The sequence below is a fragment of the Notamacropus eugenii genome, chromosome 7, assembly GCF_028372415.1.
Source record: "Notamacropus eugenii isolate mMacEug1 chromosome 7, mMacEug1.pri_v2, whole genome shotgun sequence".
Taxonomy (NCBI): Eukaryota; Metazoa; Chordata; class Mammalia; order Diprotodontia; family Macropodidae; genus Notamacropus; species Notamacropus eugenii.
The window spans coordinates 18,124,144-18,138,735 of record NC_092878.1 but is presented as its reverse complement, the minus strand read 5'-3'; the positions used below and the strand labels follow the sequence as shown (position 1 = coordinate 18,138,735).

Here is a 14,592-nt window from a genome sequence, read left to right as displayed (position 1 = left end):
CCAACTCTCCCACATCCTCTCCAACATTTATCATCTTCCTGTTCTGTCATGTTTGCCAATCTAATAAGTGTGATGTGGTACCTCAGAATTGTTTTGATTTGCATCTCTCTAATCAATAGTGATTTAGAGCATTTTTTCATATGACTATAGATAGCTTTAATTTCTTCCTCTGAAAACTGCCTGTTCATATCCTTTGACCATTTATCAGCTGGGGACCACTGACAATTTCTCATCCTGAATATATTTTTTTATTTTATATGCCCTCTTTAATACATAAATGTATACACACATATGTATTTTTTACCTATACAGGGGACCTAACCAATATTCTTGGGACCTTCCTAGAAGTGTCTGGACAGTTAAGTAGTTATCAATCATGCAAACTGTCCATTTGTAATCATTCTTGAGTATACTTTGTTTTATTGTTGTATACCTCTTTGTTGATATTTTGTATGTGCTGTTGTATACCCACAAAAGGAAAAATGGAAACGATCTGTCAAGATGACTATAGAAAAATATTTTCTCTTAGTTAAAGACAGTAGGACCACCACAATTGGGCTTTAACACCAGAGTATTGGATTACTACATAAAGAAGTAGAAATGGTACTAAAGAAAACAAAAATCATCATCTAGCTCAAACCATGTACACAGAGAGGAGGTCTATGCTAAAGGAAAAATAATTTTGAAGGTCACAATAAATCAATTTTTATACTTTGTGAAAGGGACACAAAATTCCAAATGATTGAAAAAAATATTCTTAATGAAAAAAAAGATTGAGAGAATATCAATTACTATAAATCAATATGCCGTCTTCCTTATCTTTTAAAATATTTAAGCCTTTTGCTCTTATGTTCCACTTATTTCTGAATATAACCCTACCCAAGGAGCTTTTTTATATAAATTAAACTAAAAAGTTCAGAAAAACCAACCAACATACCAACTGTCTGTTAGCAGTTTAATATTCCATACTCCCATTTTTCAACAATATATCTACTTTCTCATGTCTGTGCATGTACTAAGAGTATTCTTAAGGAAAATATAAAAGAACAGGAAGTCTTTTATAAAAGATATTCTACAGTAGACTACATCTTAAGGTCACACAACTGAGGGAAAGGTATATAGATCTTAATATAGGGAGATAAATAAGATCTCATGATTTTCATTAAGATTTTATGTTACTTAACTCATAGCTGTAATGTAGTATAATAGTCTGTCTTATTTAAATGGAGCAGATTGAATAAAAATCAGAGCAAAGAAGGAATATATCAGGAATAAAGCAGAACAAGAAGCAGTGTGGCAAAAGGTGAAAAAGAAGCAAATTAAGATTTGATGTTAGGAAAAACTTCATAATCTCTTCAGAATTGGAAAGCAGTGCCTCTTCATTGGACATCTTCAAGCAGAAATTAGCTGACCACTTGTTAGCTATGTAAAGTGGGGATTACTTTTTAAGTATGTGTTGGATTAAATGACCACTAAGGTCCTTTCCAGTTATAAAGTTCTGTAAGACTATGATAGCTATAGAAATCTGCAAACTAAGGGAGAAAGATTATCAAAAAACATATGGATGAAAAGTAAAGGAAGAAAACAATTATTTTATAATGAGAAGAATACTTGGTTATTAGTTTTCAGTGTCATACTGGCAAGTAGTTTCACTTGTCTTTGCTTCAGTTTCCTTATCTTTAAGTTGGGAGTCATAATACTTACCCTGCTTACTTTATAGAATTGGGGATCAGATACACTATTGAGTTTAAGTTTAAAAGTCTGATATGAATTAAAGTATTACTGTTAGTAAAATCTAAATGCATTTAGCTACCATTTAGTTTGAAGAAAATGCCTGCATCATGGTGTGGAAGGTGTAGATTTTTACCAGTGACCTTCAGTTATTCCCGGTTGACAATGAGTGACTAATTGTGAACAAGGTGTTAGGTAATCCTGTCCTAGTCTTGACTGAAGATCTCAGCATTTTTCTTACTCCTTTTTTCTCCCCCTGACCCTCTGGTACCCCCATTTGAACCTAGAATAAGAAATTGTCCTAAAGCTGCCAATATGAATGTATTGATTGAGGATTTAGGGCACTCTCAGGGGAAATATAATGTAAGTCAGTCTTGTAATGGAATGGAAACACACTTGATTTGGAATTGGAAACCTTCTGGATTCATATCCCAGATCTGATAGTTAGTAGCTGGGTGAACTCCAGCAAGACATTTAATCTCTCCATGCCTTAATGCCCTCATCTGCAATGCGAAAGAGTTGAAATAGGAATGTATTTCCTCCTCACTTCCACCTTTCAAAATCCCCAGCTTCCTTCCAAGCTCAGCTCAAGTACTACCTCATTCATGAAGCCTGAACTGGTCTCCCTAGCTGCTAGTACCTCCCTTTCTAATTACTCTATATTTGTATTAGGTGCCCTTAAAGTCTTTGTATAGTTTAAAATATTAATAACTTCTTCCTATAGGAGTTAAAAACAATCTAGAACATGCAGTAAAGCGGTGAAAAGTGGGTAATATTCTCTGGTTAGCTGAGTTTAAGTCTGCAACATCATTTAGAAGAAAATATACTACTGTTGCGAGATATCAAAATTAAAGTGTATCCTTTAAAACCTCTCATTTCAAAAGAACTTTGTGCTACAATAACTGATTGATATAATCAATTCCAGCATGGAATGGTGGAACTGTTTTGTGTATGTGATGACAGTGGACCTATTGATACTGAGCCATCCTAAGATTAAACAACAGAAAACTTAAAAAAAGAGAACAAATACAATGTAAGCTTATTTCCATTCCTAGGCCCCACTGTGCTCTATTATGTAACTGCCTCAAAATACAGACACAGCTTCTACCCACAGATAACTTGAGAAGCGAACAGACCTTCTGGCCTGCCTGAGGCTCCCAGTTAATCCCCTATGGATGACTTATGATCTTCTGAAACTAATTTCAACTTTCCATTGTAAAATATACAAGCGTTGCTCACTTCCTTCACGTCTCCTCTGGACTATTACCAATACCACTGTCTGTTCCTCTTGTAATTCATTATAGGTCTTTGGAAGATGAGGTGAAAATTCTAGAAACAGATCAAAGACAGAGGTCGTTCCCACTCCTACCATGTTGACAAAAGGCTGACCTTCCCACTCTATAAATTTCCCAGGAAGGAATTATTAAGCAGCTGCTATTATAGTCTAGACAGGGGATAAAAACACAAAAATGAAATAGTTCCTACACTCAAGTAGCTTATGTTCTGTTGGTAAAAATGGTGCGTATGCAGAAGAATATACAAAATACAGAACATCTCAAAAGTCCATATACAGTTTAAAATAGTAATAATAACTTCAGTTCTGTGGGAGATAAAGAACAACCTGCAAAATACAGCAGAAAAATGATTTATTAAATTCTACTATGTTTAATCTTAGAATGACTAATGTCAAGGATCAGAGTGAAACACAGGCATTTTGCCCCGAGACATATCTTCAGCAAACTTATAATAATTTATTAGGGAAGTATACACGCACATACACACACACATATGCATATGTCAAGAGTACCACCATTCTTCCAGTCATTCACAACTTTGGAGTTAATTTTTTTATTTTGTGAAAAATTTCCCAATTAATTACATGTAAAAGTTTTTTAATATTCACTTTTTAAAAATTTTGAGCTTCAAATTCTCTTCCTCCCTCCTGTTCCTCCCTTGTCCCTTTGAGAAAGCAAGCGATATGATGTCAATTATGCATGTGATGTGATACAAAAATGTTTTCATCTTATCTGTGTTTGAAAAGAAAGCACATGAAAAATCAAAGGAACATAAAGTTTAAAAAATAAGCTCCAGTCTGCACTCAGAGTTCGTGAGTTCTCTCTCTGCAGGTGGAGAGCATTTTTCATCATAGGTCCTTCAAAATTGTCTTGGACCATGGTCTTGGTCAGAGCGGCTGAGTCTTTCATACTTGATCATTCTCACAATATTGTTTTTACTGTATATACAACGTTCTCCTGGTTCTGTTCACTTCACTTTGCATTAGTTCGTATGAGTCTTCTCAGGTTTTTACTGAACCATCCTGCTTGTCATTTCTTATAGCACAATCTTGTTCTTTCACAATCCTATGCAACAGCTTGTTCATCCGTTCCCCAGATGATGGGCATCCCCTCAATTTCCAATTCTTTACCATAACAAAAAGTTAATATAAACATTTTTTACAAATTGGTATTTTTTCCTTTTCTTTTATCTCTTTAGCATATAGACCTTGTAGTGGTATTGCAGGGTCAAAGAGTAGACACAGTTTTATAGACCTTTGGTCATTGTTCCAAATTATTCTCTGGAAAAGTTGGACCATTTCACTACTTCACCCATAGTGCATTAGTGTCCCAATTTTTCTACATATCCTTCGAATCATCTTTGTTTTCTTTTTACTCTTCCTCAACCTCCTTACCCAATTAGAAGCTAATTCTTGATTCTACCTGCGGTCTCACTGTCTCTTGCATCTGTCTCCTTCCCTCCACTGACACCACAGTTCTCATATTCTTTTGCCTAAATCAGGCTCTCATTACCTCCTGTCTGGACTATTGCTATAACTTCCTAATTGGGTTTCCTTCCTCTGCTTTCTGCCCTTTCTAATATATCCTCCAGAGAGCTTCCAAATTGGTATTCCTAAAACAGAGGTGACTATATTACTTCCTTGCTCAAGAAACTTTTGTGGCATCTTGTTTCTTCTAGAATAAAATGCAAACTCCTCTGTCTAGCATTTAAGACTATGATTTGGCTCTGTCCTATCTTTCTGGGATCCCCCCCCCTCCGCCGGCTCCCATGTACTTTATGCTTTAGCGAAACTAACCTTATGATTCCCCACACATTCCATCTCCAACTTCCATGCCTTTGCACAGTCTGTTCCATATGTCTAGAATGATCTGGTTCTCTTCAGGGTCATCTTAAGATCTACTGCCTTCATATTAGGGCTTTCCTGATTCCTGTAGTTTCAGTCCTTACACTCCCTTCTCTTCCCCACCACAGTTGTTCTCTACAGTAATGCATATGCAAATCTGTATGCATGTATATACATACATATGCATATATAATGCACATATGCACATATAGATCCTATATCTACATAAATATGGATATGTATTCCCATAGTAGGCCAAGCTCCTTGAGAGCAAGGATTTTTTTTTAACTTTTACGTGTTTATCCCTACCACATAGCATAATGCCTCAATAGGTGCTTAATGTAAAAGTTTTTCTGTTTTAAAAGTTTCCAGTAATCAAAGTAAAAGTAAATGAGCTAATTAGTGCCTTTATCCAGGCCCAAGGTTCTCTGGTCACAAGCTCGTTACCATTAACTTCTGAACAGAGGATGGGCAAAAGAAAAGAATGGACCTAAACTCAGACCAATCTATTTGCATGCTAGCCTGTAGTCCTAACAAGGTTTTGTCATTGAAAATGTTGGTCAAAATGAGCTTTGAATACGTTTCATAGCTTTCATTTATCCATGATGTCCCATTCCCTCCTGCTTGAGAGTTCACCATAATCCACGAAATACCCAGTTCAGAATCAGAGGATAAGGGATGTGCAGATATTAGAAACCAGTGGATGTGCTTCTCCCTGTCCCTGGCACTCTCACTTTTCCCTTAAATGGGACCAGACATTAAAAGAAAGTAAGCCAGAAAATCCCTGCATCATTTTGTTTCATACTTGTTTTCTTTTAAGTCTTCATATTCAAAGCAGTCTCTTGGCTAACAAAATTGTGTATTTAAGAATAATTTTAGTGAATGGGCAGAAGACGCCACTGCCCTTAAGGGAAAATTAGCAAGATGTTGAAAATAACCATAAGCTTTCAGAGACACATTTGTGTTTCTAGGCTTTAGTTACATCCCTTCTCTTTCTTTCCCTTACCCTAAATGCTTCTGAGAAGTTTCAAAGGAAGGTAAGAAGCATCTATCTTGTTTTCATGAATTACTTTTTAAAATGCCAGATTTCAATTTATCCTAAGGAATCACTTATTTAAGGAAGGCTTTTTACCCTCTATAAAACATTTTGAGTGTGTTCCATGGGTATGGTTAAAACAAAACAAACCACCATCCTTCAGTTAATCTTAACATTCTTGTACCTACATTAATAATCTTGTGGGTGATTGGTTTTTTCCTCATAGCTCAGAGTTAATGTAAAAAAAGGGACATTGACTTTTCTTCTTTACTTTTACAGGTAGCACAAGGAGGTGGTCACCGGACACTGTTGTATGGACATGCAATTCTCCTTCGGCATTCATTTAGTAGAATGGTAAGCATGCCTCCAGTGCTTCCCTTGGAATTATGTTTGGCTTAAAGAAAGGATGAGTACAGCAATACATGAGTATAAGAGAAAACGAAAGGGAGCAAGAAAATGAATGATGATATGGACCTGGAACCTAGACATAGTTGGAGGAAAATAATGTAATGGCTATGGAGTAACATCTTTCTAGTTTATAATCTAAGCAGGAATAAAACAAATAGATGGAATTGGAGTGGGATTGCTTATTTTCTGAAAATTAATTTTAGGAAGAACTCAGGTACATTCAATTGACATAAATTCTAATTGGTGGTAAAGGGATTTTGATATCTTTCGTAAACCCAGAAGCATTGAAGATAGTTGGCAGAAGCCCTTTCCAGTCAGGGAGCTAGGACTAGATAGAAGACACCAAATCAATATCTCCATAACTGGGTGTCACTAGTTATATTAAGCAGGACTGTAAAATTCTGACTTCATTGTAATTCTCTTTAAAATATAGACCACCCTACTTTATTTACCAGGCTTACTATCTTTGAAATAAAACCAATAATGGAAATATATCACAATTTTGAAAAGTTTGTGATTCCTTCAGACAAGACTTTGACTTTCAATTTCCAATAGTATTTTCATATTTGCTGCAAGTCCTAAGAAGTAGCCTCTTTCTGACACCCTGTGGCAATGGCATGCATTTCAATTTAGAACCTTATATTCAAATATACACATTTGCAGTATTCTATGAAGTGCCTTTCAAAGCTGCATTTTAAATAATTCTGTTTGTGGTAGCATTTTTCTGTAGCTACAGAGAAAAGCTGATCTTTCTATCCTGAACTTTCAAGGCACAGAGAAGTTTGGCTAAATAGCAAGTAATCAGTTTGAGGGTTTATTGGGAGTTGTAGATTTCAAGGAATGTTACACTATGCTTAATATTGGCCAGAGATGTGATAATTCTCCCCATTTAGAATAAAGAATTTGCCTGTTTGGTAAATTACATTTCTTTGTGAAGCACTTAGAATCAGAAAACTTTGACTTGAGTCCTGTTCTGTTATTTAGTACTTGATCAAATTATCTATCCTTCTTGAGACTCATCTGCAAAATGTGGATAAATAGTGCATGTTCTACTCTATTTCACAGGATTGTGATTTGAATTAAATTAAGTAATTATGATGAGCAGCTAGATGATGCAGTAGACATAGCACTGGGCCTGAAGTCATAAAGACCAGAGTTCAAATGACTTTAGACACTTACTAGCTCTGTGGCTCTGGGCAGGTCACTTAAACTCTGCCTGCATAAAACTGGAGACAGAAATGGCAAAGTAGTCCAGTATCTTTGCCAAGAAAACCCCATAGACAGTGAGTCCACAGGGTCATGAAGAGTGAGGCATGACTGAACAACAGCCACAGTTATATAAAATGGGTTCCCCACCCCATTCTTTACCTTTGTTGAATAAGTATGGCCATTGCCACTGGACCTGTCTTGGCTTCAACAGTTCACAACAGCATCATGACAACACTAAAAAAATCTCAAATTTTTGTTAAAGATAATTTTTCAAGAGTTGAAATATAGAAAGCCTAGGTTATGTTTATTCATGAATCAGTATGGTGTTGTGCCCTCCAAGAGTAGTTATGCAGATACAGTCATAAACAGTGTGACACTACATCATGTTCAGAGGTATCATGAGTAGATAGCAAATGTAGTCTGAAAAACTAGGTTCAGATTTCAAGTCTGAATCTTCCTAATTGCTTTACATTTCTGAACCTGTTTCCTCATTTAAAGAAAATGGACGACACCACACATACTACCTATTTTACAGGATTGTTGTATGCTTTTGTCAGTTTTAATGTGCTGTGAAAAGTTAGTAGTCATATTAAGTTGAAGAGCTCTTTCTATTTTAAGAATCTGGATGCGAGGTCCATAATAAATGCCTCTGCGCATTTTCCAGAGTTTGAGTCCTAAATCGTTATTTTTGTCTGTCATCAAGCAGGACAGGCAATAGAAACTGATCTCTGCAAGTCCAACACTGATGAATTTCAGGAAAGGAAAGAAGATTGCCAAATCATCAGTAGTTATTCTTTGTGTTTTGTAGTATCTGACGTGTTTGACCACATCAAGATCTCAGACAGATAAACTTGCCTTTGATGTGGGACTACGAGAACATGCCACAGGTATGCCAGCATTCTTTGGTAAATGCTTAGTTGGTCTGCTATGACTCATGTCATTCATTTGCACTTCTATATCACTTCTAATGCTGGATGGTAGTTTCTAATCTGGAGTAGATGTTAAGGAGGAGGTAAAGGAATGCAAAAGGCAGCTAAGCATGGAAGAGCATGTTATTTTAACTTCCACTATACCAAATAGTCATGCATATCCCTAGGAAAAAATAACATTTATCTCTGGGTCTTAGGAACCTCAGGTAAGTAGATAAATAATTATCTATATGCGTAATTTTTATTATGCCTAACAAGGGTCTGCTGAAAAGAAAAAAAGCTAATTCAAACTGTATTAATAGAATGTAGTATATGCATCTTAAGAAATAGTAATTTTATGATACTGACCCTTCATTGATCAAATCACATCTAGAGGATTGTGGTAAAATTCAACTGCCAAATTTTAAAAATGTAAACATAATAGAATTTATTTAGAGATGATCAGGAAGAAGTGTCTAGAAACTTGTGTTAATATGAGGAATGGTTGAAGAAACTGGGGACAGCTATTCTGACAAAAACTAAGGGGTCATGTGATAATGATCTTAAAATGTTTTCAGAGCCATCATATAGAAGTGGAAACAGATTTACTTTTCCAGGCAGAAAGGCTCGAACCAATGTTTGGAAGATACAAGTAGGCAGATGTCTCAGTGTGGGGGGAAGGGGAACTCTTTTTGACAACTAGATTTGTCCAACAGTGATCTGTTATTGGTTTGTGAAATACTATAGTGAGCTCCCTGATATAGGAGGTATTCAAGCAATCCAACCCAATAAGCATTTTACATCTTTATTGTAATTAATTTTTAAAAATTTTACACCTTTTGATTTTGTATTATCTTCATTTCCCAAATGTCATCTCCTTTCTCCCTTCCAGAGAGTCATCCCTTATATCAAAGTCTAACAGAGTGAAAAAATGCTTCAGCAAAATTTGCAAACATCAGAGAAGTTTGACATTACATGGAGTTTTCCACACACATAGCCCCTAATTTCTGTAGAAAAAGGGTGGAGTTATCTTTTCATGTCTTTTCTTTGGGGCCAAGCTTGGCCCTTATAATTTTGTAAAATTTTTTTGAATTTGTTCTATTTTTCTTTACATGTACAATGTATTCTGTATATTGTTTTCCTCATTCTGTATACTTGATTTCCATTAGTGTACATAAATCTCATGCTTTTCAGCATTTATCATATTCAGCGTTCCTTAAAGCATATCAATACTATATTATATTCATGTACCACAATATATTTAACTGTTGCTCACTTAATGGATATCACTTGTGTTTCTAGTTCCTTGAACTGTTACCAAAAAATGCTGCTATAAGTATTACAGTGTTTAAGGGGCCTTTCTTTTTTATCTTGTACTCCCTTGGGGGAAATGTTAAGCTGCAGAATATCTGGGTCTAAGGTTATAGACATTTTAGCAATTTCTTTGCTTAATTCCAAATTGTTTCCCAAAATGGTTGGACCAGTTCATAGCACCACCAGCAGTATAATTCTCCCACCTCTCTAATATATTACCAATTCCCATTTTTGGGTCATGTTTATCAATCTTCTGCGTATGGAGTAAAATCTCAGAACTGTTTTGATTTACATTTCCCTTATTTATGATTTGTAGCATTCAGGCATGGTTGTTAATAGTTAATTGTTAATAAATAAATTAGAATTTTTCTTTTTGAAACCTCTTTGTTCATATTCTTCAACCACTTTTCCACTAAGAAATGGCCCCTTGTCTTTTATCTATTTGCATTGTTTCCATACATATCTTAGATAACAAATCCTTTTTTGAAATATTTAAAAAATATTATTTTCCCTATTGACAACTTTCTTTCTTATACTTCCTGCTTTCTTATTATTTGTGTAAAACCCTTTCAAGCTCATATAACCAAATTATCTATTTTATTTTCTATGGTCACTTTTATCTCTTGTTTTGTAATAATTTTCCTGCTCACCAGGGCTGTGGAAAGTACCTGAACTTATTTTCTTCTGATTTGGGGGGAAGGAGAAGGAACTTGAGCTTTAATAATTGAGTCAACACAAATAAGCATGTATTAAACATCTACTGTTTTCTAGATACTGGAGATACAAAACAAAAAAAATTATCCCTACACTAAAGGAATTTATGTTCTTCTGTGGGATACAACATGTTAACATATGTACATGATAGCTTGAGGAAGATGAGAGCCCTGATATCTAGGGACATTACAAAAGGCTTCCCATAAGAGGTGGCGCATGAACTTAGCCTTGAAGGAAACAAGGGGTTTAGAGGTTGAGAAGAATGAGAACTGAGAAAAAGGTCTCTCAAATTGAGAAGTTAAGAGAACATTTAAATTCTGAAATGATTCGATAAATGGGTGACATATAATTAAATCCATTGCATATTCAATATAAACGAGCCAAGGCTAACAGAGATCTACATATTAAAGTGTCAAAAATACAAATAAATGAAATTTTGCAGATCGCCCAGTAAGGATTTGTCCTGCCTGCATCTTGATTGAAATGAGATTCATATTGTGCATCTTATCCAACAGCATTATAAGAGGCACTAGTCAAGGCTGAGGAGATTGTTCTTTTTACCCTGAACATTTTTCTGTGAGACCAAAGGTTGTGTGACAGACAGTACCTGATCTACTCCCTCACTTTGCAAATATGATTTCTTTCTTGTGGTTTGACATTTTTTTGAATTCACCTGAATTCGTATTCATTTTCAAATACCATTTCCATTGATAGTTTGTAATTTAGTAAATATTGACTCAAGGAGCAAACTTCTGTTTTCTGAATATAATAACTCCTTTCTATAAATCAGGACTTGAACTCTGGAGGACATTAGAGAAAAAGCGATATAAGATTGTACTGATTGTCATTAAAATGTGATTTAAAATTGGATCATGAAAGATAAGTTTAAAAATAAATTTAAAAAACATTTATTCAAGAAGATTTATCAGAGATCTCCGATTTTTTTTAAAGTTAAGAGGAGACAATTCCACTCTTTCCATTCAAGAGCTTCCTGTGTAGCACCCAAAACCATTAGTGATCTTAGAGGTCAGCTCATCCATTCCTCATTTCCCATTTTAGAGATGAGGATTCTGTAGCTCATCAAGGTGAAGTAATTTGCCCAAGGTTATATAGGTAGTAAATAGCATTGCTATATTCCAACCCAGGTCCTCTGACTCCAGATCTGTTCTTTGCATGGCACTTCTTTTCAGCCTTGTGCTTGTCTGTGGTGTTGGAAAGATTAGATAATAACTCATAGAACTTGGATTTAAGGCTGGTAGGGTTCATAGGACAACTGATCTAGGCATCATAGAGTTCATTGAGAACCAGGGGAAGTTCCCAAGTTCACTTAGCTAGAAAAAGGCAAAATTAATTAGGTTTTGAACCCAGCTCCTCTGACTCCATATCCAACACCTTTTTTTTCACTGAACCATAGCTTTGTTGTGACCTAGTCAAATTACATAAACTTTCTGAGCCTCAGTTTCCTCATCAGAAAATGAAGAAACTAGTACTTGTTTTTCCTGTCTCACAGGATTATAAAGAGACTCAAAATGAGATGCTGTATACATAAAATCCTTTTTAAACCCCTAAGCATTGCCTATATTTTATCTGCTTGCCAAAGAGTCTTAATGATTCAGCCTGAATTAAAATAGTGTTGTTTGAGAGTGATTGAAAATTGATGGGATGAAAACCATTCTGTTAATATAGGCAAGTGATGTGGTTGCATAGGATTATGTATAGATAAAATACAAGGTTAAAGCATTTTCTTTTCAGTTTGAATACACGTACAGTCTCTTTCAGTTTCCTTAAGACCAAATCAGACTTGTTCAGAATAATCTTATCCTTTGTGAAGAGTCATCTTACAGCTTTCCTCCCTTTGGCTATTCATTTTACCTCTTGTCACAGATAGAGGGCAGCTAGGTGGTGCAGTGGATAGTGCACCAGTGCAGGAGTCAGGAGGACCTGAGTTCAAATCTCACCTCAGACACTTGACACTCACTAGCTGAGTGACCTTGGGCAAGTCACTTAACCCCAATTGCCTCATCCTGGGTCATCTCCAATCATCCTGATGAATATCTGGTCAGTGGATTCAGATGGCTCTGGAGGAGAAGTGAGGCTGGTGACCTGCACAGCCCTCCCTCACTCAAAAGAAAGTCAAGTGCAAGTCCTGTCATCATTTCTCTGATGTCATGGTCGTCTTCGGCAACGAAGGATGAGCACAATCTTTGTCACAGATATGAGGGAGCTACTCCCATCAAGGAGCTTCAGAGTTTTGATCAGTTTCTAGAAGGTGCTAATTGTGCCTTTGCCAAAGTTGATTCTTCACAGTTTCCTTTAGTCTTATTCAAAAGATCATGCAGTGGGTTGGGATGTACCAGTATCTGGTTTTTTTTCCTAATAGGTCTTTTGATCCAGATTTATCCATTCTATAGCTAATTCTCTTTCTTGCTAAGTTTTGGCTTCATAAGATTGGAGAATCTTTGCCTATATATGACAAGTAGAGATGAATCACAAAATTTTGACTAGAACCCTTTCAGAATGATTGCATCTGATATCTTGCATCCTTTTTGAATTTGAGCTAAGAAGTCATTTACTTAATCTGATAAAATTCTCTTTCTGTGTTCATCATCTCAGTTTTTTTCTTTGCTGAAGAATCCAGATTTTCACAAAAATAAGAATTAGAAAGGATCTTAGAGGTCATCTTATCCAAGATCATCCCTGATGCATATATGACCACCCCAAACAAGTAGTCATCTACCTTCAGCTTGAATCTACCTATTGACAAGGAACTCATTATTAATTTTCAGTAATCCATAATTTCTAGAAAGTTTTCACTCATATAGGTAAAAAAAATCTCTTTCACCCACTAATTCTGTCTCTCTTCTGTAGGTAAAGAGAAGCCTACTTTGTCTTCCATGGCCTTCTAGAAACTTTAAGACAGTGATCATGTTTTTACTCCAGTCTTTTCTCTACTAATTATTCTCAATTGTTACTTGTATAACATGCCCCCGTCATGATCATCTGGGCACAGAAATTTTAAGGAAAAGCTTTGAAAGGTATCATTAGGAAACAGCTTTTTTTCTAAACATATTTATTAAGTACCTTATTAAGCAGCAAGGTGGTGCAGTGGATAGAGCACTAGGCCTGGAGTCAAGAAGACTTGGCTTCAAATCTGGCCTCATCTTCTTAATAGCTCTATGATCTTGGGAAAATCCCTTAACTTTTGTCTCCCTCAGTTTCCTCAACAATAGCATCTTCCAGGATTGTTGTGAATCTAAAATAAGATAGTTGTAAAGCAGTTACCAAACCTTTAAGTAATATATAACTGCTAGCTATTGATATCATTATTGCTATTAGTGTTATCCCAAGTTCTGCTAATCTCCTTTTTTGGGAATCAGAAAAACTGATTCTGTTTATTACTAAGTGACACAGGCAAATGATGTACTACGGGATTTCTATGGGATTTAATTTTGCCGTCTATAAAATGAGATCATTGTACAGTGCTCAGTGTTTCCCAGCTTTTTCATGTTTGAAAATTCTCCATTTAACAGATTTTTTTTGTAGTTCCCCATATGATGTAGTTATACAATGTTAGTAGTTTTTGATTAATTTACATTTTATTGATCATAACAACATGCCATACATTTTTAAAAAGGTAATATATAGTATATGTTCAATATGTAATATTTTGTCTCCAGAAGGTATGTTTGCTTAATTATGGATCTGTGTAGATTTCAAACTTCCTACAATAATTATGCCATCTCCCACAGTTTGGGAGACATGGGAATTCTAAAGTTTAGGGATCCCTGCCTGACTATAGAGACAGGAGAATGCAGAGTATGCAGCTTTCAGAGGAGAGCTGGGACAAATCATGTGATATTAGCTAAGGTTTGAAAGATATATCCCAACATGTTACTGTTTCGTGCATGTGTTGAATCTTTGCTGTGACACATACAACTTGTCTTGCCACAAAGTAAATGCCTGTCTGCTATGACAGTGTAATTTTTGACATTGAGAATATCTACATTTGAAAAAACTAAGTAAATGAATGAATAAATAAATAATAACCAAATTAATGGATTAATGAATATGAAAAGCTATATCTAGGTGGTTCTCCCTGTATACCTGTGGCTCATCACAGAGAGCTAGCTACC

The 14,592-nt window shown here is 35.5% G+C and overlaps 1 protein-coding gene across 7 annotated transcripts in view; it reads left to right on the top strand.

The window, feature by feature from the left end:
- RYR3 (ryanodine receptor 3) overlaps positions 1-14,592 on the top strand; it is a 750,252-nt gene that overhangs the window by 296,387 nt on the left and 439,273 nt on the right. For all 7 annotated transcript variants that reach the window (XM_072625274.1, XM_072625277.1, XM_072625272.1 and 4 more), the window contains exons 4-5: positions 6,186-6,260; positions 8,332-8,410. In XM_072625274.1, coding sequence (XP_072481375.1) covers positions 6,186-6,260; positions 8,332-8,410 — 154 coding nt within the window. The remainder of the gene's footprint in view (positions 1-6,185; positions 6,261-8,331; positions 8,411-14,592) is intronic.